This window comes from Pinus tabuliformis, chromosome 4_1 (genome assembly GCF_031772625.1).
Source record: "Pinus tabuliformis cultivar Carrire ecotype Pingquan chromosome 4_1, CPIR1, whole genome shotgun sequence".
Classification (NCBI taxonomy): Eukaryota; Viridiplantae; Streptophyta; class Pinopsida; order Pinales; family Pinaceae; genus Pinus; species Pinus tabuliformis.
The window spans coordinates 920,614,131-920,640,734 of NC_142303.1; the positions used below are offsets into that span (position 1 = coordinate 920,614,131).

The 26,604-nt window shown below is 36.8% G+C and overlaps 1 protein-coding gene across 1 annotated transcript in view; it reads right to left on the reverse strand.

Annotated features, from left to right (window-relative positions):
- Window positions 1-1,258: 1,258 nt before the first annotated feature.
- LOC149179160 (putative E3 ubiquitin-protein ligase LUL2) overlaps window positions 1,259-26,604 on the reverse strand; it is a 33,068-nt gene continuing 7,722 nt past the window's right edge. Inside the window, exons 2-3 of the mRNA XM_089420545.1 lie at window positions 1,891-2,407; window positions 1,259-1,787 (exon numbers count right to left, since the gene is read on the reverse strand). Of these exons, the coding sequence (XP_089276671.1) occupies window positions 1,674-1,787; window positions 1,891-2,407 (631 nt within the window). The 3' untranslated portion in view covers window positions 1,259-1,673. The remainder of the gene's footprint in view (window positions 1,788-1,890; window positions 2,408-26,604) is intronic.

The following is a 26,604-nucleotide window of genomic DNA, read 5'->3' on the forward strand; positions in this document are numbered from 1 at the left end:
CCCACTGATATGGTGTTCTCACTTAGAAATTATTTTTACAATAAATTTTGGGAAAAAACACTGTTTTCCAAGAGTATTTTATGGTAATAAAACTTATCCAATTCCAGCATTCATCATCTTCCAACCAATGTCAGAAAAGTAAAGACCGTTTACGGTAATAAAACTTATCCAATTCCAGCATTCATCATCTTCCAACCAATGTCAGAAAAGTAAAGACCGTTTACGAAACAAATATCCAAACTAACAATTACAAAAACCACTGCCAAACAATCCAATAAAAACAACGACCACTTTCCAACCATGGCTGAAAAGGGAAAATCCGACACAAACTTTTGTGTTACAGGAAAATGGTATCCACTGACGCTATCACTATCACATGGTTTAAATCCTTTTGACTCAGCTAGACGACAATGGTACAACGTTAGGCATTATAAGCCTCAACAGTACTGAGAATACAAGATCGTCTTATCATTTAAATGATAATGCGCAAATAATTAAAAATAACACAAAGAGAAAAATGAATCACATCCCACTTGCATATTAAAACAAATCAGGACTCAACACACTTTGCAGTAGTATAACACCATCTATGACTAATAACTATCGCACAGATCAGATTTCCACCCAGAGGATCAGTTTGCTTGTGGAACCAATGCCACGCTACCAAAAGCAAAATTACATTGCCTGAAAGCTATCATCGACAACTTTGTAACACTTAATTGCCTCCAAGATATGCTGACCCCTGGTAGAAATCTTCAAGAATTGAATTGTACATATTTCACATTCAACATACTTTCTCCAGTTCATAATGTTCACTACTTCATCCATGTAAAACAGGTGCAAAACCACTTCCAATATAGATTTGCGGTTGTCCACATGATTCCTAAGTTCCTTGATTCTTTGTCCAATGACTATTCCGGGAGATTCTTGTTGTGTAAATATGAATGACAAATACCAGACAACGTTACAAATCCTTCGAAATCATGTCTCCTCTTTCTGTATGTTAGATCTTCATTATAATTTTCTGACAGATTTTCATCATAGCTATGCCATCTTCGTATCTTACATCCAACTTTTCTTCCAACTTTTATGCTTGACTGTGCAGTTACTGGAAAGCTCTGCCATCCATGGTAATCAATTTGAACCCACAATAACATAAAATCATGACTTGTCCAATCACATATGAACATAAAAAAAAAAAAAAAAAAAATACACACCTTTCTAACTAGACGTCATTGAAGCCAGTGTACACGATATATCACTTAAAGCTCAAATGAAATCATTAAGAAACAGAGATTTGGAAATCTGTTCGCAAATACTTTACATCAAGGAATTTTGTGCGCTGCATAATAACAAATGTGAACGCAGACAGCACACACTGCAAGCTAGAATCATGCTAGCGAATCATAGTAGAAAATGAAAGAAGTTTTCCTGATAAAAGTCAAGGAATGAGCGTTGTACATCCATGAATCTTAAACGCATTTCAAAAATCGAATTGCAAATTTGTGTGTAATATTTACAACAAAGAATAAAATCAGTAAACATTTATATCTATAGATTCTGAAAGGCTTGTTTACAATTTGGCACGCTGCCAAACCAGGAAAGACTCTGACGTTGAAGCATCTTATTTTTTGTTGGGGATTGCAAGGTACTCCCTCAAATATTCCATTCTCTCATTCTTCAGTCTTATTAAGCTTTATCTCCATGAGTCGCTCTACTGGTCGGCGACAAATAGGGCAACGATTTGTCTGCAACCGGAGAAGTTTTGCACATTCACTGCACATACACTGAAAGAAAGGACGGTAGGTTAACACTTGCATAACAGTAGAAAGTCAACGGAAACCAAGAAATGACCAAACAAAGGTGACATGGTAAGCACAGCAATCATACCATATGCCGACATGGCAACACTGTGGTGTCTCTTGGTTCTGACATGCAGATAACACACTCTTTTCCTGGATCATTTGCATCAAAGTCGGTCCCTGCAGAACTTCCAATGCCATAAATTTCCTGCAACTCATATCGAACGCCATCAATCCACAGTATCTGTTTAACAACTTTGACCCGATATTCTCCATTATCCTTCTTTTCAAGTACAGCCTGTGTGATTTGAGCATTTACTGATTTAGGTAATGGATTACCAATCTGTTCATCATACGAAGCATCAGTTGTTTCGCCTGTCATACATGCTTCTGCCCTAATCACAAGAGGAAACATTTCATCTGGTCCCTCTTTACTTAGCTCAGCTTCCTCCAAGAAAGACAGATCAATACCTGTTCCTGGAGGCTGACAAAACGGCTGACCAAGCCCTTTTTCAAATGGTACCTTAATCGGTGTAAACATATCTTGCTTTAATGCCGTCAAGCTGCAGTTAGTACCTTCTTTTGCAAAGAAGAAAATGCTTATACTGCAAAAATATCAAACAATCAAGAGTCATAAAGAAATATACCACCATTCCAATAACCATATTGTCAGTACAAAAATGTAAGTTCAACCAGCCATTCCTAATTAAGATTCATGTGTTTATCCCTTTACCATATATGTTGCTACACAGAATATTAGTATGGAACCTAAGGAATAATTTACATGGATGTTTTCCCATGCACGCGCTTTCTTTATTTTGAGGTGAAAATATCATGTACTAATGGTTTAATCTACTCCAACCTTGAATAAATGAGTAGTGCTTTTGCACAACGTATCTAACTATTCTCCAGATAACAATAACTCAAAAGTCTTGCTCCTCTTATAGGCTTGATGTAATTAAATTTTCATTTCTATTGGAAAAAGGTACTAAAACACCAATACAACGTATAAAGATAAGGTCCTCGCAGAGTAGAGCTTCCCCTTACCACCCAATCTAGGAGTGCAAGCATCACCATTTGGGCTCCTTCCTTTCCAAGACAAAATGTGCTTCTTAAGTAACAACTATTAGGCACAAATTTGAATAAATAAGCTATCCAAAAAGACATTAAAAAGTATTCTACTAAATCCTTTTTAGAACACTCAAAGACAGTTTACAGCTCACTTTCTGATATCCACAAATAAGACACAGTAGTGAACTTAAGGGCATTACAAAGCCACAATGCTGGTTTCAGACCTGCCAGGCAACATCAGCATTGATGGCCCTAACAATCCATTTAGTTGCCAATACTAAGACTTGTATATAATATCTACCAGCTCTAGACCACCTATTTTTCTCTCCATAGTACACAACCCCCATGGAAAACTCTCTTACCACCCAGTTTGCCCCATACATAACAATAGAGAATATTTTCCAAGTTGTAATAAGTTGAACCATTGAAGAACCAACATGATGAATAATATATGTGACCCGTTGCCAAAATCCCAGAGAGGACAGTAAGCTGACCAGCTAAAGAGATGTTCCTCTTATCCCAATTCCAATATTCCCTTTAATTTAACCAGTACCACCTATTCCCACATGTCCTTTGTGAATATATTATCTCCAAAAGGAATCCCAAGATAAAACTGTTACCTTCTGGGATACATTTCCAGAATCCAGAATCACATCTGATCAAATAATCCAAAAGCTAAAACTTATGTCTCATGATTACTTACTCACACCAGAGGCTATACAAAGTGTCTGACACAGAATGATGTGACAAATCAATGGATAAGGAAGAATCATCAGGAAAATGTGCACTAAATTTCTCATGACCACCCAAGGAACCAAATGCCATTAATTTGACCCTCGACTCTGGCAACCTATAATTGCCAAAGGCATCTATTGCAATCAAATTAATTACCAACCTACCAGGCCTAGAGAACAACCCCGACAATTCAGTTTCTAAATCTAAATTGAAGATAAAGGTTGGCCACTGAGTCAAACTTAACTGAATCCTTGGAAAAGATAAATTTGACAGCAGATGTCATTAAGTGCAGAATCACCAGCACACATTAAGCATCTCAATGTCTGTTGCCACTCAGGAGACAAGTGATCTTTAATCTGACCCTGAATTATGGCAACCCACAACAAATGACCAAATTGGTCAGATGCTCCAATCTTATAAAGCAGCAGACCTACACAACAACCTTGGCATTTGAAGCCTTGAACTTTAGCTGAAGCTCTGGAAAATAGTATCTTGACAGCAGATCTAAATCTCAGACCAAAACCTAGCCAATCCAACACTTCAAGAATAAAATTCTGCTGGCTTTGTCAAAATCACTCTTCAACAGAAGGCTTTCTTCCCTAATTCCTTGGTCCATTCAATTGCCTCCCAGGAAGCCAGGATGAATCTCTCACTGACAAATTCAATCTGTTCTGCTCTAGAACCTTGCTGGCAGGATCCTCTTCCAGCCTTCATCTGAGGACCTTGCTTATCACATTTTAGACAACAATCAATAGAGTGATAGGATGTCAACCTCCTATTGGATCCCTATCATAACTTTTGAGAATGAGTTTGAGTACTGATTGCTTTGGATGGTATATTCTTTTGTCACTAGGGGCATGAATTCATAGCTGAGATTTAAGGCAAATCATGTTCCTTTCAATTAAAATCCAGGTGTTAATCATTTATGACTTGATTACTTCAGTCAATCAATGCCTTAATCAAACATTTTCATCTCTGGCCGCAGTTTATCTGGTAGGTCTCCATAAGTGCCGAGATTTAATGGAATTCATGCTCCCTTACTTTAAACTTCAGGGCTCAATCATCAATGCCCTAATCATTGGAGTTAATCAGTGCCTTAATTGAATGTTTCTCTCTCTGGTTGTGGTTCATCTGGTGGGCTCTTCATAGGGTCCTTCCACCACTATTGTTTCCCTGCCACTCCACCTAACCAATTTTTTCCATGGGGGGGGGGGGGGGGGGGGGGAGGGGGGGATCTTAAATTTTTTGCTTTCCAAGTAGATTTTGTTAGGAGGCCAAAGGCACCAAACATTCACATCCAACCAGTTAAAATAGCGAACAAAGACCCCAATCAAGAAGCTCGCAATATGATAGTGATAAATTCTACAGACATAGGTAAGATGTGAAACACACATTTTGCAATGGCTCTCAACGTGCATGTTTTTAAAAGTTTATTACTGTAATGGAAGGCCACTCTTCTCTAGCAATAAGGCTTGATTTCTATTGAATGCAGGTGAGGAAGGCTTTATGTGCTTTAAAAAAAGCTTGTGTGACTATGGGTGTTAATACAATGACATAACATAAGAATAGAAAGCAGCAAATATTCCTTTCAGAAGAATGCAAGCACTTGTTCTTGACAGTCAAATTATGCTCATCAATCTGAAGATATTTGAAGCAATGTTGCAAATAACATTTCAGGTATTGGATTCCCGAGGGACCAAAAATAAACTTATTAGAAATGTTGGGGAAAATATTGGAAATTAAAAAAAAAACATTTGCAAGAATAAGCGTGGCTCTGAAAAACTCAGAGAATACTGAAAACATCAACAACCTAAAAACTCATAAGAAAGTGGAAATATCAGGACAGATCGTAGATGTTTGTATGCAAGCATTTATCCTTGATGGTTGAATGATGCTTGTCAATTTCTGAAATGATGCACAGATGCAAGAAATTGGAAGGATTGTTACACGCTTGTCATGGAATAACAACCTTCTTTATGCATCCACCATTTTACAAGTAGTATGACCTCAAATCTGTAGATTTCTTCTAACTAATGTGCTTATTATTAATGTGGGTTTGGTCCAGATTGCCAAAACCCTTTCTGTTAAAGAGGCTTTTCAGTTTAGTGCCAAAGTTCATGGCAGTATCGTTTTTCCACTCAATATTTAATTGAAGATCTTCCACCCTCTCACTGGTCTGGAAAATCCATAAACATCATCACAACAGTGGGATTGTTGCACTTACTGCAATGTGAAACTATTTTGCATGAATCCCTTGAATATTTTTTTGATACATGTATGCATGAAGGTGTGTTGAGGCCCCATACCTGTATCGAGGTGGCTCTGACTTTATCTATTTATGGTAACAGTGTGATTCAATGTGTCTCACTTATCTATTTGTGGTAATCAGAGACAACTTGAGAATGCAACCCAAACTCAAACCTGGCATTTAAAATGAGTTTCACACAAGCAACTTCAAAACAATGTGATATCTGTCCTATGTTATCACCTCCTTGTAAACATTATTAAACTTGGATTCTAAGGTCTCATGACCAAAAAAGACAAATGTTATCAAAACCAGAACCAGAACCAGGACCAGCTGAGGGTCAGGGCAGGTCCTGACTGGAACCAGACCAGAAAACCAATTTGCAGAAATGGTAAGAACCAGCTGGAGGACCGGATGAAGGCTGATCCAAATCAGAAGCAACACGAACCAGCTAGTTCAAGACCAAACAAACCAACCGGTCTGGTTCAGAAACCAGACCCAACCAGCTAGATCCAATAACATTGATATGGTATTAAACACATTCTAATATAAGTCATAGGGTTTGCCGAGCCTGAAACTTCAGGTTTGGAATTCGGTGAACCTGAACAAAAAGTTAAAGTTCATTGAGGTTTGGCAAACCTCAAACACAAACCTAATCAAATTGAACCATGTTTAACCCAAACCAAATCAGATAGAACCACTGTCAAACACAAACCAGAAATCAAATTTAATGGACAAGAATAAGTCTCAGCTTTAGGTGAATTAGACTTTGACTTCCCCAAATAAAATTTAAAAAACATGGACCCATCAAGCGTCTAAATATCCACTCCAATGTGACTGCTATGTGGCATTTTTCTCCATCGTGATTTCCTCCACAGCTTTGCTTGCCTCCCTCTACCCTTGGACCTCAGGCTTCAGCACTGCTCTAAGCCCCCAGGCGTGACGCATCAACTGTTCACAGCCCTCCTCAACCCCCAGTCTTTACTGTTGTCCATCGTCCACCCTCTATAATCCTGATACGAAGGCTGTAGACAGAGCGCTCAACCCTAGTCTTGACTGTCATCCATCATGCACCCTATTCATAAGTTGTCGTCCATCGTACACCCTTATTCTTTTATGTTATATTTCATCTATAGATATATATATATATATATATATATATCAATGTTCCACCAAGACTCTGGTACGGGGAGACGCACAGGGGGCTGTTGGGAGTACCCTCAAATTTTAGGGAAATTTCAAGGGTGCAGAGGGGACATCGGGGTATATATATAATTCAACTTCATATTCAATAATGAAAACATAAATAGACTAATAGTAATAGTAAATACATTGATCCACACAAAATTTGAATTCATAATTGAATTAAATAATGACATACATTGATCCATCCTCATCATTCATTTTGATACATACATCATTTATATGACATACTCATCATTCATCCATACCATGAGATTCAATAATGAAATATTGAAAGACATTCATCCATATTATTCATCATTCTATAATCTACATAGATTTAAAAATTAAATTCATCATTCATCATTCTAGAATCCAAATTAAAAGCAAAACAGACTAGTATATTACTATATACTATATACTAGATACTGAAGTTTGAACACTAAAATAGTAAATTACTAAATTCAAAATTCATATAACTCAAAGTATCAAACTCAAAAATAGTTAAGAGTGAGGAGTCAATAATCAGTTTGAGGTCATCAACATCTAGCGTCACAACTCAAAAGTTAAAAGTGAAAAGTAAAAATGGACATTGAGGAATTTTCAAATTAATACGTGAATTTTCATTTTTTTATATTAAATGTTATTAGACAAATTTGAGGGGGGCGCATCTTCCCTCAGAAGGGGATGCCAAGAAGCACCCCTTTTGAGAGGGGACGCCCAAAAGCACCTCCTTTGGGGAGTCATGTCCCCCACACTGGGGAAACACACCCCCCTGTGTCTCCCCACAACTCCCCTTAAGGGGTACGTGGGGAAACGCACCCCCAGAAGTCCCCCCATCCCAGATGCATGCACCTGGACCTGGGGGACACATCCCCATGGAACACTATTTTATATATATATATACACCCTCAAGCCTCAGGCTTCAGCACTGTGCTAAACCCCTACACGTGACGCATCCACTATTCACAACCCCCCTCGACCCCCAGTCTCGACTGTTGTCCATTGTCCACCCTCTGTAATCCTGATACGAAGGCTGTAGATAGAGCGCTCAACCCCAGTCTTGACTGTCGTCTGTCATGCACCCTATTCATAGGCTGTCATCCGTCATCCACCCTTATTCTTTTATGTTATAGTTCATCTAAAATATATATATATATATTTGAGAAATGTATATAACCAATCTCCATCCAAACCTTATGAGCAAATTTGACCCCAAATCAAACTTAATAGTTACCCGACCCGAACCATGACTTAGATTCTAATGTCCACACTTAAGCTCCAAACAAAAGCACAAACAACTATCACATACAAGTAAACAGATGAAATCCTCACTCTGCGCAAACGTAGAATCTGCATTGCATGTGTGAGGAGAAGCATATTAAACAGACAAAATCCTCACTGCACTAACATAAAATCTGCTTTGCATGTATGACAAGGGCCAAAAATACTCTACATATGGAATTTGCCTATGATTCAAACATTTAATCATTAACTTAAAAATTTTAATTGACTTCAGTGTGCCATCTCTCAAATTAGTCACTTAAAGAGCATTTTTTTATCTCTCTTTTTAATTTCAACAACCGTATTCTTCACTTGGACCATAATAAATAGTAGTATGTATTGAAAACGTACAACTCTATCCAGTTTCTAATATCTTAAGTGACCAATCTCTTAAAGGTAAACAATGAATAAAATACACTACTAAAAAGAAAAGACGCAAGAGTAGTGTAAAATGTAGACTACTTAAAGCCACATGGTTCAATTAGCAAGATATTAATTGCACTCGAGTGAATTGTGATGGCATCTTAAAGAGGATGAGAGAGATCAAGCATTTATCTTGAGATTAGGAATTTTAAATGATTTTGCTATCATCTGTCAAACTAGTCACTTAAACAGCATTTGTTCTTCTCAATTTAATTTAAAACAATTGTATACTCAAAGAGGAACATTCCTTCTTCACTTAGAGCATTATAGTTTATAAATAATTGTACATGTTGAGCATGTACAACTCTATCTGGATTCTAAAACAGTTACTGGCCAATTAAAAGTTAAACAATGATTAAGAGAGATTACTAAACAGGAAAGAATATTGTATTTGTATGCTACTAAAATCCACATGGTTCATACTCTTTGTTGCAAGCCTAAAACTGAAAAGATGAATCTTCTCCCCTTTTTTGTATTTTTATCATTTTTATTATTTATTTTTATTTTTGAAGTAACAGAAAACTGACAGTTGCTACAGTGACGAAACAATAAAAGAGGAAAACCGACAATAAAGATCAAAAGAAATCTGACAGCCATCAGTACAAAAATAACACAGAAAAGTGGTAACTTTTCTTAACAGAATTATATCACTAATAGCAGAAGAGAAAATAGCAACAGTAGTTGATCGCAACAACCCCTGAAAAGCTTGAACTCCTCGGCACATAGAACCCAAAACTTCCTAAGAAGGTATAGATGCCAACTCAGGCATAATTGAATCCAGCATGTATGCTGCTCTTGCCCCAAACATCACTTCAACTACCTCAAATAGATTATAGAACTCTACCAAAAGGACCCCTACTCTAATGCCTAAAGAGTACTTCTATATACAATTTTCCCAAATTATCTCCTTTTCCCTTTGCATATGGGATAAATACACTTTTCCCCTTAAATAACGGAAAAGTATAACTGACTAATATAAACTCAATTTACTAACAGAAAAATACACTAACTGATACAAATCTCCATTATCTAATAAAAGACTATTAAATAGTCCAATGACCCATTCAAAAATCTGTCCCAGCAGTTCAACAGTAGTAATGTAGAAGTATTTTTTCTTCCTTATAACCAAGCACAGAGGAACTCCAGAGACTTCACCATTGCCAATGAGTGGCAACCAAGGTAAACCATCAATGCCGAAGTTTCAAGCAACTTTCCCTTATGGGTATCAAGAGAGTCAAACTCGTGACCTCCCCAACTTTGGGGGAGAGATCTCACATCTGGCTCATGTTCACTTGAGCTAACCCTTGGGACTATTAATATTTAAGTACTTACACCAACTTCGTCCTTTCTATAGGTGAATATAGCTTAATAAAAAATCATGCTTATGTTTGCAAATTAGTCAGTGGGGGTGTTATAACTTATAAGTTGAAATATGTAGGGAAGATGATTGCAGGCAGCTGGGTCCATAAACTAACCTCTATTGTGCTAGCATGGTGGTGATTGCATTGTAAAGTGGCATTACTAGGCCTCTTAAGTTGTTTCAAGGTGAGGACATTTTTAACTTTTAGACCTGAGACACACTGAAATATAAACTTGATAAGCCCCATTTACCCCTAATCAACTTGTATTATTATATAATACATTTTAACCTTGGTTAGCCATGATTGACCTTAAATAACCAGTATTTACTCTGATTTAACCCCAACAGAACTTTAATAAACCCTCTAGTTAGCCTTAAATTGTATGTAATATAACTGTGATATACAGTAAATAATCTTCATTAAACTTAATAAACACTAATTAACAGTAATTAATCCTAATTATGCAATGTCATCCCTAATTAAAGTTACTTCACCCAACTAAAACCTAATTAATAATAAGCAAACCTAACAGATCTGAATAAACCCATCTAACCTTAATTTACCTGAATTAACCTTAAACACCCTATTTAACCTTAATTATGCATGAATTAACCCTGCTTAGCTTTGATTAACCAAATTAATCCTACAAGACCCTAAATATCCCTAACAATGTTATCAGAACCACCAGACTGAACTGAAACCAGCTAGTCAGCACCATTTCACAAAAAAAGGCATCAAACCAATTGCAATTTGGCACTCAAAAAACTAAGTCCCACCCAATGCACCATCATGTGAAAAAAAAAATATCAAAAACTTAAGTGAAAGTCCCATCTTTTTAAATAAGTCAAAAAAGTTCACTAGTCTTCAACCGTACTTTTCAGTGCGTTCCAGTCCAATCTTAGTCTAACCCCTGGCCAATTCTTGTTCTAGTTCTAATAACGTTGATCCCTCATTAACCCTAATTATGAATTAATTGGACGGAATTAATTTTATTAGGCCTAATTATGCAAAAATTAACCATAACTAATTTTTATTAACCCTAATTAGTCTTAATGAACCTTAATTTACCCTAATTAATTCTAACTAGCCCTAACTATGCAGTAATTGATTGTAAACAACCACAATTATGCATTAATTAGCCCTAATTGTCAACAAGGGTTGAACTAGTTGGGAAAGCAGGGCATTGCTGTTCAACCCACCAAGAATCAGCTTCCCAGAGACATGTTCAACCCACAAGGACCAGCTCCCCGACATATTATTATGGTTGGAACCAATGCAATTCCTGGGTGTCTTTAGCAAAACAGATACCCCAATGATGGCAACTTCGTAGAAAGAGAGTTGTCATGATCTTGTCAGAGATATTTGCTTCATATCATAGATTCAAATTCCAAGCAAAAAGTGTTTGTTTACTTGTGTTGACTAAAAATGTATATTAAAAAAGCAATTGACAATTAAGCATTAATTAACATGTATTCCTAAGGTTGACGCTAATCCATACTAGAAAGAGCCTTCAAGCAGTAAAATGGATAATGGGCTATCTATGTTCAGTCTTTTATGCAATATTGATTAACGAATCAGTATCCAGATTCCTTTTTCCAGCTAGGGGGCTAAGGCAGCGATGCCCTTTGTCACCTTTCCTCTTCCTACTAGTCCTTGAAGGTTTAGGCAGGGCTGTAAAAAAATTTAAGAGGAAAGGAACCATAAAAAGGATTAGAGTGAGCAGATCCCTTTATTTGTCCCATATATGATTTGTTGACGATGTTATCTTGTTTGATCTTGGCATTGTGAGAAAAGCAGAAAACTAAGAATAAATTTTACACTTATATTATAGAGCGACGGAGATGGAGGTAAATGCTGAGCAAGAAAGACCAGTACAAACTCTTCCTTTCAATGTATCTTCCTTCCACAATGGGTCAAGTATTTAGGTTTTATGCTGAAACTCATACAGGTTCAAAATTGGAATTAGTTATATGAAAAAAAAATAGAAAATAGTCGATAATTGGTGTATAGATGGGCTGTCAAGAGGAGGAAGACTGACTGGTCAAATCAGTCTTGGAAGCAATCCTAGTCTAGTAGCATTCTCTAGCATATATATCAATAGGTATGCTGGGAAAAATCAAGAAAAAAATGCTTTAATTTCTTATGGACTGAGAAGGGAGAGAGAAAGTATCCTTTGGTTAAATAGAGCAACTTAGTAAAACATAAAGAAACAAAGAAACGAACCGAAAGGATTTGAATAACATACACTTTTTTGGGCATGGGCAGGACAGAGTTTGAGAAGGTTGTTAAAACATGAAGGATTATATGGAAGAAAGTGGTGCTTCAGAAGTATAATGATCCTCTATAATTAGAAGAATGGATTGGCATCCAATTAATTCAATAAAGGGGACCTCCATTATAGAGAGATTTAGTAAAAGGTTACCCTTTGCTTCAGAATTGGTTGGTGGCATAGAGTGGGAAAAAGAGATAGAGAGAGGATAGGAGAGGACCCATGAGTTGGGCATGATGGAAATTATAGGCTATCTGCGACCTCTAATCAACTCTTTAAAGCTACAGGGTATCCACTATCTCACAGAGGTAGCCAACCCAGAATCTCAAGCAATTTGGAATCAAGGGTGGAAAGGGGCATATAGCTTAAGTCTGTAAGGAGAGGAAACAGAATTTCTGCATAAACTACAACAGAGTGCAACAAGGGTTAGAGTGGAAAATGATGAAATGATATGGTCAAAGAATACTTCTTCGGAAAGACACGACACAATTAGGCTGCCAGGCCAGCTGTTGGGAAGAGATACAAGGAGAATGGAGGTGGGCGACGGAAGCCTATTTGGAAAATAAAACCACCCACGAAACAAGATTATTTCTCTTGGTCGCACTACCAAACAGGGTTCTAACATGGGATATTTGCAAGAGAAGGCATTGGCAAGGGCCAGGTAGATGCATCCTTTGCAAAAAATACGATGAAATACTTTATAAACTCCTATCCTTTACTAGGGAGGTTTGGAAGGAGGTTTTAAAGTTGACAGATGGAAAAGGAATTCCTTTGTTATTTGTTTGGAGAATTGGATAAAATACCAGGTGGTGAAAAAACTCAAGGCCCTACCATGATTAGTTGTAGGCCCTTTAGTTGACTAGAAACCAATGTAGATCCATCTTAAATCCAAATCTATAATGCACTGAGGGATCAAATCTCTCAATGTTGCAAACATTTCCTCAACTTTTCTAGCCGATAGGGTTAGCTCAATTGGTCGTGTTCCCATTGCTAAAAGCACCTCGCTAATGTGAGATCACGGGGTAAATAATTTCTTATATTTTTCCATGAGAAATATCTCTATATTCCATATGAATAATACATGTTTCGGTCCTTGGACTACTCAAACAACAAGGCTCAAAGCCATTAAAAGAAATACTCATTATGAGCTCAACACGTCACATGCACGAATTTCTCCCAATCACCCGATTGGAGAGGATAACATTTCTCCTAATCACCCAAGCTAAACCCAATTGACAAATAATTTTATATATATGTGTTATTGGAATATTTTAACTTAAAATGGACATTGAAATAATTTATTTGACCCTTAATGAATATTTTTTGGTAATTTTTTAGATGTCACATGTCAACTCAATATTAAGTATTGAAGGAATTACAAATTTTCTTCATAGTGGGGAGTTGAAAGCACCAATCAGAGATAATAAGAATTTTTTTATGTACAATTTTATAGATATATATTTGTTAGTGGAATATTTTACTTAACATGGACATTGAAATATTTTATTTGACCCTTACTGAATATTTTTTGTTAATTTTTTAGATGTCACATGTCAACTCAATATTAAGTATTGAAGGAATTACAAATTTTCATCATGGTGGGAAGTAGAAAGCACCAATCAAAGATAATAAGAAATTTTTTATGTACAACTCTATAGATATATATATATATATATATAAAATTATTTTACTTATGTTGGACATTGAAATATTTTATTTATGCCTGAGATTGAAAAAAATAATGATTATTAATATCCTTTAAATGCTACATGTCAACCCCATGTTTAGAATAGAAGGAATCACATATCTCTCTCATACTGGACTGTAAAAAGTGCCTTTCAACAGAACTAGATCACCTTTTAGAACAAAGAGATGATGCCATTCAGATTGGTTACCAAATAAGACATGCTTTTGAAGAAACCAGGCAATGTAAAGACTACAAGGATTCTATAAACCGAGCGATAAATAAAACCAATGCTTGGGATATTTTCACAAAGTGCATCAAGGGGATCCAGAGATGTGCAAGTGTGGAGGTGTTTTGTATATTAAAGAAAATCATAGCATCAGCTTCAAATCAGTGTGTGGGGAAAGGTACAAATAATAGAGCACAGTTGTATGCTCTCTGACTATTACTTAGGACAGTTTTTGTAAAGGTCTTGAACAACTCCAAAATCTGGGAGACTCCAAGCTTGTTATCAATTTAGCAAATGGTAACAATAATTTGCAAAATTTGTAACTCCAAAATCTGGGAGACTCCAAGCTTGTTATCAATTTAGCAAATGGTAACAATAATTTGCAAAATTTGTCTCTCTACCCAATAATGTAAATAATTAGAAAGTTAAAAGAAAAAATCATAAAATGTCCCTTCATGATGTTTATAAAGAGCTAACAACCAAGGCAGATGAGCTTTCAAAACAAGCCCTTACTCTCCAAGCTGGTGTTTTCAGATCAGAAGAGAAGGTGGGCAGCAATGTGCAGCTAGCTTTCAAAAGGTCAATTAATGACTAATTTTCCCAATTCGAGGAGAGGAACCACAGAACTTGATTGAAAAGTCAATCAACTCTGTTCCATTTTGGGATGCTTTCTGTTATTCCCAGCAGATAAGAGGAAAAAGTCTTGAAGGGCTAAATCTACTGGAAGAACTGAGACCCTTGTAACATAAAGGATCAGGGGCAAAACTATTCAGTAAGCATTCATTTATAACATGAACTGGATACACCAATTTAATAACAGAGTATCAGGGCCAAACAAATTTAATAATATGATTACACAGCACTAGTTACATGTACAGATATCTTTGCCACGAAGCAGATTTTTAATAATATGAGTTTGATTACAGAGCACCAGAATTTCAAAACACTTACAGACCAACTTTGCCATGGAGCGGAGCTCGGCAAATCTGCATCCAAATCTGTTTCCTATCCGGCGATCCACAGATCCAGCTCCTCCACCCCACAGATCCAATAATGTTAGACATTAAACCTCTGGGATGAAGAGGACGCTTGCTTTTGTTTTTTATTTCCAGAGGAAACCTTGGGTGCAATATAAAGGCTTTTATTTAACCAACAACAATAAAAAATCAAAGGGCACTAAAGATCATTTGAAATTATAGATAATGTATACCTATGAGTCAACCAATTAGCCTATTATCCATACAAAAATTTCTGGGATATTATGGCCATTTCACCATCTGGAAGATAAAAATGAAGTCGCCTACAAAATACAGCTCCCAACAGATATTTAAATGCATAGAATCTTCAATGTAAGTTTTTAAAAAAAACACCTCATCCAACTATCACAGTGTATTATAAAACTGCTAAATGTCGAAGAAACAGATCAAGAATAAAGAAACATGTGACCCACTGAGAGTTTTGGACCAAAGAAACAAGGAATTTACAAACAAAATCAAAGCATAGCCAATAATATCTAATATAATGGTCTAAGAAACCATCTGAACAGGCCACATGGGAATCAAGTTATCAACAGCACCTCCAAGAAACAGATCAATTAAGAGAGATGAATCTTTCAAGGGAAGTAGATTTGCTTACGAACTTATGGCCCAAGATAAATCACTCTATATGAGAACAAAGACTGCCTAAAAAGGAAAACATCACTATCTACAAAAACAAAATAATAAATTAAGAGTATTTGACCCACAATAAATATTGACTGGTATTGACCCAAAATACCAGTGAATTTATTTTCAAGCAGTTTTCAGATTTTGAGTAAATAATTTCTAGGTATAAATTAATTGTTCAGGTATAAATAAATCGGATCTGATATTAAAGATTTAATACCAGCTTAGCCAATGGGGTACCCAATCAACCTCCTTACAACCAAATTTGGGAAAGCTTACATAAGCATTTAACAGCAGAACCTTTGACAGTTTGCTACCAATTCCTTGAAGAGCTAATTAACAAATTAAACAGCATTTTACAAATCTATATACCTACTTAACAGCTAAAAAATAATTGTTACACAAAATTGTGAAACAACACTTAACTTGCTCAAAATCTCGATGTGCAAATGGCTAACATGAACACGACTGTCGAAGGCATCCATTGTGGACACCACACCCGAGTTGCACTAGACGACAATGGTAAGGACAACCAACGAGCTTACTGTCTCAGCAATTTTCTCGAAACCTGCAAACCATTCTGGTGCAATTTCTGACTAACACTACCCAATACCAACACTGAACGAAGCATGGGCAATCCCACACTACGAGTACTCACACTAGCTTGACCATTCCATAGTCAAATTCCTTTTGATTAAAAACAGGTATAAACAGTTCCATTAAATGGGGCTCAACAGAGAGGGGGCAAGATAGAAGAGGGAACAGGCTCGTCTTTCTTTGTCTGAAGTATTCCCTGAGCCACAACCTCACAAGCCAGAAGTTGTTCTATGCAATGGTGAAGCATAGTGATGCATATCTGATCACAGAAATGATAATGCACTTGCCCATCTCATTGCGTTAGACAGGAATTCGCATCATATTGAGAAGAATGGACAGACTCACAGAGGATATCTTGAAGGAATAATTTCATCCATTTCTTCGGATTGGGTGAATCATGAGACGGACGGAAACACCACCCATTTCCATCAGATGTATCACATACAAACCAAGCCATGAAAACTAACTGATTGACCACACCATGAAATGCATTGCTTTATAGCATAAAGTCTAATGCCTGTTTTTCTCTTGAACCAATAAGCTCAGGCAACTTCTAGATTTTTCAAGTTTTTGACTATCTATAAGGGCATCACTTCATGGAAAATCCCAATTCTCCTTCAAAAAGTATGAAAGTCTTGCTCTGTTGAAGGTTTCGACCACAGCCAAGAATGTGGCCAAGAAGATTCCCAAGTTGATCTAAAATTCTAGTAAGGCTTCAAATCTCAAGACAATCTTTGTTAAATTAAGGAATTTACTCATTGCCAACGATAATCTAACTCCTCGAGGATTGAGACCCATAAAGACAAGTGAACATGATGATTTGTGATATACGGAGATAGATTCAAGAGATAAAGGAGAGCTGTGTTATGTTAGAAAATTGGTTTCTCAAATTTTGACCCCACCATAGGAATCATATTTAGGAGAGATGAGCGCTCATCAATCTTATTCATTTATATCTTATGCCAATCACTTTGCAATATAGATGTAAGTCAACATAGACCACCATTCGAGTGTTGTCATCAATCTTATTCATTTATATCTTATCCCAATCACTTTGCAATATAGATGTAAGTCAACATAGACCACCAGTCGAGTGTTGTCATGCAGTACCAGCAACCAAAAATATATCTCTTTTTAGTCCATAACTAACACGAAGTTCCACCAACATATAGGTGCCACAAAAGTAGGAGGAACCCCTCAACATCTCCAAGATATATATGGATAGAGAAACACATGAATTAGAAGGATAGGTGTTCAAATCTGAACTGCACATGGCAATGGTAAAAGCACCACCTTACATTTGCATGGAGTTGAAAGGATGACACTTAATGTTCCACCTATCTCATGGATGGACATGAAGGATGACACACCTCCCATGGTCGACTTTCCCTTTATTGTTGCCACACCCCTTGTCCCATTAATCCCCCTCTTATTCCTTGAGCAAGAGAGGATAATAACTCCCCACATAAAATTTGTATGTTTACTTGTATTAATATGCTTTTCCACATTACAATGTAAAGATAGATAGTTATATTTCACCATTATGCTTAACTTAGGGAAAAAGTAGCTTGTCCTAAGTAATAGACCATAGCATAAACATATTCTAAGTTTCCAACCGCTCCTCGCTACAGAGTTTACAACTTCCACATATGTGTAAAAGATATATACCATGCGGAATCTTTATATGAAATCCATAGGTTTAGCCTCCAAATCAATATTAAAAGCCATTTAGTAGATATTACATATCGAGCTTTGTATGACTAGAAGTATCCCATAATTTGTAAGCATCACGTGAATATTATTTCATTCCACAACAAAATATTTCATAGCAAAAAATAATAAATTATCTAAGTCACCTAACATGATGACACATTATAACTAAATATATATAAACAAACAAATATATATATATATATATATATATATATATATATATATATAACAAATTAGAGAATTACAAATTCACCTAAGTCACCTAACACAATGACACAGGTTATGGAGGACATGAAAAAACAAGCGTCCAACATGAGACATGACAACCTCAAAAACAAGACACTAAGGACACATCATATATATATATATATATATAAGTGAATTACACATAACAAATGAAATAATAACCATAAAAATTAAAGAAAAAAAGAAAAGAAGAAACAAATAATATATATATATAGAAACTAAAACAATTACATGATGATGATACAAATTCAATGATGATCAAATGACAAACACACAAGAAATTAGAACCCTAGTCTAAAGTTTTCTCATTAAGACATCAAAATCAAAATGTATTATATAGATACTAAGTCACTAATACTTTACGTGGGAACAATGTTATCAAAACCAAACCACAACCGGTGGAACCGGCCGGTTCGCCCGTTTTTGGCCCAAAATCAATCCAAACCGGGCCTCTAAACTGGAATAGGCCAGTTCAGTACCAAACCGGCCAATTCTGTAACGGTTCCGTGCGGTTTGTAACTTCCCGAATCAGTTAAAAAGTTTGCCTTTTTTTATTTTTTTATTTTTCCATTTGGTTGGCCCACTTCTAATTCTCCCCTAGGCAAACCTAATAATTCAAGCCTATGGTCCTATTATTGCTATGTGATTCATGGTAATGTTAAATTCTTGAAGTAAAAGTGACATTCTCCTTAATTTTTCATTTCCATGTAGAAAATCCACAAAATTTTGATATGTTGATAAAAACAATATGAAAGACATTTTCTTTTCTTACAAACACAAAGTTTCTCTACTCGATTTGCAGCGGAATTAGGAACATAAATAAAAGCACAGTCACACAATTGAATGGCACAATTTTTATAGGGAACCCAACTGCGAAAACCCTCTACTTGATTATTGAGAATTTATTGAAGAAAATTGAGTATCATATCTCTTACAATACTACTGTCTCAATCTAAAAACAACCTTGTTTTCCCTGCTTAATCCAAGCTTGAAACCTATGCAAGAATTTTGATTTATGCTTCCTTACCCAAGGAATTCGTACTTCTCCAATTCCAACAAGCCTTTCCTAGGCTTGTTCACCTTCTCTCACAAGCTCCATGCACAAACTTGTGCTTCTTATTGTTTGATCTCACCAACTCGTGTTCATCAAAACAATGATTAAATTTGTGCCTTCATTCCTCCTTTTAAAGGCAATTCGAATGGTTAAAATTAGTGAGTTTTATGTTTGTAAAGTCAAACTGGTGCCTTTCTAGTTAACACAATTTGTTAACTAATTCCCCCTAAAATTTAGGAGGCTAACCCCACTTAAGCTTTCATTCCCAATTATGTCACTAGAAAATCAAGAACTTGACTTTTGATTTCAACACATCGGTGATATGCCTCATGAAATCCTAATTTTTAGGGAAACTCCTAAATTTTAGGAACTCAACCATGCACAAAAAGGAACTTGACTTTGACTCCTTGAATTAAGGCACAAAACAAGGAATCACTTTTCTCGCTAATTTCAACACTCCCTCTTAGTGAGGAAGGTATTCCTGGAAGAACCTCGTCCACCTAGATTTGTCCCCAACACTACCAAGTTCTCTGCTACTGCAATTGCTCCCTCTGAACTAGAAGGCTTCCCTTCTTTCTTCTGCAGAACCTACTTTGAAGACCTATGTTTTCCCACCATACTTTGTGAGCTCTGCTCCTCATCATCATCATCCTATTGGTCAGCCCAACTGCCAACTAGCTTAACCTGAAGCTAAGATACTAACTGAGGTTCCATCTTGAGAACCATATCCTGCTCTCGCTCAACCATCACTTCTCTAATCTTTGCACTACCTGCCTTGTTGCTCAAGGCTGCACCTGTCCCTACCTGTAACTTGTAGAGATTCTTCACCCTCACACCTATGTGCTTCTTACATCCAGAAGGTAAGTGTTGGAGGTAAGCCTTACCTCTGCTGAAGATGATATCATATCTCTTATCCTCAAGGATGGCTATCGATACAAGATCTTACCTCAATCATGGAACATAAAGAACATCCTGAGATGAAGGAAATTACATGACTCCCTCTAAATGCTAACAGTACCAACTCCTCTAGCTACATATTGACCATCATCTCTTAGCTCAAACTGTAGTTGCATGTCCTTCTCCTTAAGGTGGCTAAAACTCTTCCTATTCTCGATCATGTGGAAGGAAGCTCCTTAATCAATATACCACATACTGCTATCTACTAAGCTTTCCATGCAAGCTATCAACGAGAAATCCTTCTCGAACTGGGCAGAAAAGTCATCTACCTTTGTTGATGCAGTAGCATGATCCTTCCCGGCCCCCCCTCTTCTTACCAGGACACTTAAAAGCATAGTGTCCAAACTCATGGCAATGGAAGCACATTATCTTACTTAGATCTTTCTTTTTTTCCTTCTCATTGGACCCAGCCTCTCCTTGGCCCTTCTTGCCCTTAGCCTTGCTACCCTTGCCTACCAGGGCACAGTTCTCCTCGTCCTCTATCAGTGATAATTGATCTCCCTTCTATGGTTCCTCTTTGGATCTCTTCCTGTATGCAGTCAATCCAAAACCATTCCCACTTTGAGAAGTTCTCTCTCCCACTAACAGCATATAGGAACCTTTTCCACGACAATTCCAAGTAACCTAGTTCATCTCGTACCTAAGTGAACCTTGACAAATATAGGACAATGGACTCATCCTTGCTCATCTGAATACTCCTTAACTTCTCCTTAAGAGCAAGCTTACTGGTATCACTGGTACTCTGATACAACTTCATGATTGTATCGTACATCGCATACGTTATCTTCTTCTCATGGATGTGAGGCACTATATGATCTTTGACCCCTTCTAGAATGATCCTCTTTGCCTCGATATCATTCATATTATGTTGGGCCAATTGTTGGGGGTTTTGAGGTGGTGCTATCACCTATTAGATGTACTCTCCCGCCCCATTATCTTCCAGCACTATCATGATCCTCCCTTTCCAAGCTATGAAGTTCGATGCTCCTTCTAGATAGTGATTTATTCTCAACCCTTGGTAAGTCGCACCACTTCCCCTGAGAGCTCTCTAAAAACTTACTCACTAACAGTCTTGTAGACCTTCACAGGAACTGTACTTAGGGCCTCTAAAACTGCCTCTCCTAGCATACCAAACATCCTTCTCTAGTCTGCACTTAGGCCTCCTTTTGACAACTACTAGCATCCCTCCTCATTGCTCTTAAGATGCCAAACAAACTGTCCAACCTGAGCAATATCCACTTAGCAACAAAATCAACTTGAACACATCATTCAACATACCTCTAACTGCTTTGCTCCTTCTCAGCCTGTGCAATATTTTTTGTGGCTCTTGGCCCTGGTTAGGATTTCCTATAGCAACTACTACAGCCCTCCAACTCGGCTTCAACCTACTCAGAATGCCTTGTTGTCTCCCTTCCAAGACTCCTCCCTTCCTGTGCAACTACCAACCCTACATGCACTGTTGTTGCAACACTTTTCTTAGCACAAACTAGCACTAAACTAAGGTTAGGTCCCTCCTGTAAAAACACAAAACTTTGGACACCTTGGTCACAGAGAATAGGATCAAAACTTGCACAAAACCAGCCCAAACTGGCTTCTCTAGCTCACAATTTGCACTCCCAATCAAACTCAACCCCAAACCAATCACAAGAAGACACAAAAAATTCCTTATCTTCGATTAGGGCTCCTTCTAATTTGTGGCCTATTTCAGATGATGTTTTCTATGAATCGTTGCACTTGGATGTGTTATTTTATTATGCTCCAGGCTTTGATACTATGTAGAAAATCCATGAAATTTGGATCTACTGATAAGAACAATCTAAAAAATATTTTATTTTCTTACGAACACAGAATTTCTCCACTCGATTTGCAGTGGAATTAGGGATAGAGATAAAAGCACAGTCACACAATTGAACATCACAATTTTTACAGGGAACCCAACTGGAAAAACCCTCTGCTTGATTATTGAGAATTTATTGAAGAAAATTGAGCATCATATCTCTTACAATACAACGGTTTCAATCGGAAAACAATGTTGTTTTCCCTAGTTAATCTAAGCTTGAAACCTATGCAAGAATTATGATCTCTACTTCCTTACCCAAGGAGTTCGTCCTTTTCCAATTCCAACAAGCCTTTCCTAGGCTTTTTCGCCTTCTCTCACAAGCTCCATCCACAAACTTGTGCTTCCTATTGTTTGGTCTCACCAAAACAATGATTAAACTTGTGCCTTCGTTCCTCCTTTAAAAGGTAATTCAAATGGTTAAAATTAGTGATTTCCATGTTTGGAAAGTCGAACTAGTGCTTTTCTAGTTAATAACAGTTAACGTAACTTGTTAACTAGTTCCTCCTAAAATTCGGGAGGCTAACTACACTTAAGCTTTCAGTTCCCAATTTAACTCACACTAGAAAATCAAGAACTTGACTTCCAATTTCAACACATCAATTAACTGCCTCATGCACTCCAATTTTAAGGGGAACTCCTAAATTTAGGAACTCGACTTTGACTCCTTGAATTAAGGCACAAATCAAGGAATCACTTTTATCACTAATTTCACATTCCATCCTTTTACTTAAATTTTGAACATTACCACGAAATGACACAGGATGTTTGAGAGTGGTTCCAACCTCATTGGATTTCATACGAAGAAAGTAGAATTTTAGATTTCACTCAAAGTCCAGCAGACTAAACAACTTTTCAAGATTTCAAGATTGTGGGGATTGCAACGTTTCCATTGGATTTTGTCATCTATAAGGGTAAGGAACTAGTATTTAATAAAGGGCACCGATCCCTCTATGTACTTTGATGTTAGTGGCATTGGTTGTCGAACTCATCTATCATGACTACTAAAAATGCACCCATCACTCGAACAAAATCTTGACTTGACATGCTATGTTTTTTCTATCTTATTCTAATGCTTAGAGGGTTATATTTATGACGAAGATCCCAATATAGGCAATGATTTTGATAATTTGTAGGTATTTGTTGTAGCATGATTTTTTTTGGATGCTAGAGGCCATCTAGAGCCTATTTGTTGATGTATTTTTGGTTCAAGTGTGGATTGCACTCAATGCTATTTTAGTTCTGTGCACCCTTACACGCTATATAAATGAGAACTTTTGCTTATTTGTGTATAAATGGTTTGGATTCATATGGATTCATATGTGTGTGTGTGTGTGTGCGTGTGTGCGGGTGTGTGTTTTTAAATTTGAATATTTTGTGTTTTTAATCAACCGGTCTTTTGGTCTAGTTTTTTTACTGGTTCCCAGTCCACAAGATTTGTCAGTTCGATCACCAGTTCGGTTCTTATAACATTGGGTATGAATGCCCATGACACATACAAAATAGGGTATATACTAGAACCATAGATATATAGAAGAATCTCATAGCTTGTGACTATCAATAGTCCTCCTCCGTGTCATTGTCATCAAAAATAACATCAACATCACTTACACATGTACAAATCGCAGGACGCTGAGGTCATGTGTCTTTACAAATCTGTATCTATCAAATTCATGACACATGACCCTTTTGGATGTGCTAGGCAACTTAGAAAATCAAATATAAGCTTTCCATTAAAAAATTCTAATTTAAGGAAGTTTCATTCCACTTATTTGTGATTGAGGTTTTCATCCAAGTCTTCAACACTTTGAAATATTCAAATAGTCTAGCATACTAACAATAAGGTCCTAATCAAGTCCTGGTTGATCTTCTGCCTTAAACTTTCTCCTAACAAAGAAGGATGAATCCATGAAGCCATATCTCTCTTTTTACTATTTTAGCAAGTGGGGCAAGTGAAAATGGTCTCCACAAGCCCTCTACAAATGAATAATCTCAAACTAGGTTTTTAAGCCCTCAAACAATATTTTAAACCTTAATTGAAAGCTTAAAACCTTGATTGGGAATCTAAAACAATAATTGATGTTTTAAGTAAAATAGGACCTTGATCAAAGGCCTATAAAATCCCTTAATCGAGGTATTTTATAAACCCTTGATCAAGGGTTTACAAGTCAAGAAACTTTTCTATTTTTGGAAGTTTTAATGGAGCTTCAATTTCCAAGAGGTGAAATACCTTCATCTCTTCCACGGAAGATCACAAACTTGGTATCTAGAGATTTACCATTGATCCTCTATCCAATGATTAAAGTCGTTCAAGTCACTCAGACACAAATGACCTAAAAACCAGGTCAAGTCAAGACATATGTGGTCTGACCCACAGACCACTGTCAACTGGACACTCTCCAGTAGAATGCCAAAGTTGTCCATTTCAGCTCTTTTTCTGTTTTTGTGAAGGGATTTTTGATTGGTGAGACCAAACTCCAACAAGCAGCTAGGACACAACTACAACATACCTCTACTATTTTTAGGGTAAACTAAATACTGCAGATTTTCAACAGCAATAGCATCTCAGGCACATTTTGTGATTTTTGTTGAACTAATTTGGGGAGCTAGGGCACAAATTTGCACTTCTCAGGCTGTTTTCACCAGCTAGCTGTTAAGGCAAAACTTTATGATCTGATTTTCAAAGAATCAAGCTTCATCTTGTCACTTCTATGGCAGCTAGAGCACACTTTCAGACCTGATTTTTCACCAGAAAGCACAGCTATAGAACACTTTAAGCATATTTTCAGTGTTGGTTTCTTCACAACCAAGTTTTTCATTGCTAGGGCAGTATTTTTGTTAAGTTTCCGAGATCATTTTCTGAGTTGAAATAACTCATTTTCAGATCCGATATTCTGAGCAGGAGAAGGGCATTCAGCTGGCCCTCAATCCTGATATATTTCGAAAATATCAACTTCAGATTTGACATTTCTCAGACATGGCTCGTAAGATTTATAATTATCATTTTCTCATTATTGCTTCATACCATGGTTCATGGCATACTTTATGCATTGTGTACTTCATAATAAAATTACAGACACCCAAACAGATTAATTTCACATCATATACAGTGTAAACTTTCATATCAAATTTCAACAATATATTTGTGTAAGTTTTATATTTTGTACTTGCCTAGGCTTTTCTGGGATGAGTCCTGAGTCCTGAGTCTTTGCCAAGTCCCAGATCAACTTTGACCCTTTAGCAAAAACAGATCTGGCAACTTTGCTTCAGACCTTTCTACAAAGATGCAAGACAAGAAAGGTGAAGATTGAAGGTAAGATCTTAGCCGTAATTCAGTGAGCAAGTCAGAACTCTTAAAATTCTTACATCCTTCCAAGGTGCATGTATGTGTGCATGCAGTCCTCTCAATATGATTCAGCTTGAGTGATTACGAAGAGAAGCTGTTATCCTCACCATCTAAGTTCATATCTAACTTTTAAAATTTTTGCCCAACATGGAAATTCATGGGGTTAGCAAGGCACCAGTAATCTCATTCTTGCTTAAGTGCTTTGAGACGGTACAAGATGTTCAAAACATTTTTTCAAGTCCAGTGGGCTAGCACAAGTGGATAAGTGCCTCGGGCTTCATGGAGGAAGTCTTGGAATCAATCCCCTGAGCTGGCTGCCTCTGTTGCATGTCTAACTCAACATCCCTACCAGGTCAGATGCTTTAATCAGCACCTGACAGGTTCACACTGTGTACCACCCATGGAATACAAATGCCAGAGGTTTTCCCTTTGTTTTCCCTGGGGGAAAAAAGGAAACATATGCCATTCATTCCTAAAATTATTCAGCAAAATCAAGCATAAACAGAAATCACAGATCAAACACAACTATTTATACAATGCCAAGAAAGAGTTCTTAACTAGAAAAATCCTTGTCATTAAGCCATTAAATCTGTAATAAATGGGGAATAAATTCCAGATTGTCATTAAGTCTGCAAAATTAAAATTCTTTCATGAAGCTGCCCCTTTAAGCTTCTGTCAAGATTTGCTGACTTGCAGAAACCTTATGACAGCATTCACATTCAACCATAGTTGGCCTTGGAGCCTTTCTATACATAAGCCCTCTCTCTATCCAATCCGTTTGCAGACCCCTTTTTATGAACTCATTGCTGTTCCTCCTAGCTTCCAGTCGATTCCTCTCTGCCCCTTCACCCAACTGCCCCTTTTTTTCCCCTAATTGTTTCATCAATGAGCTTGGTAGTTACCAC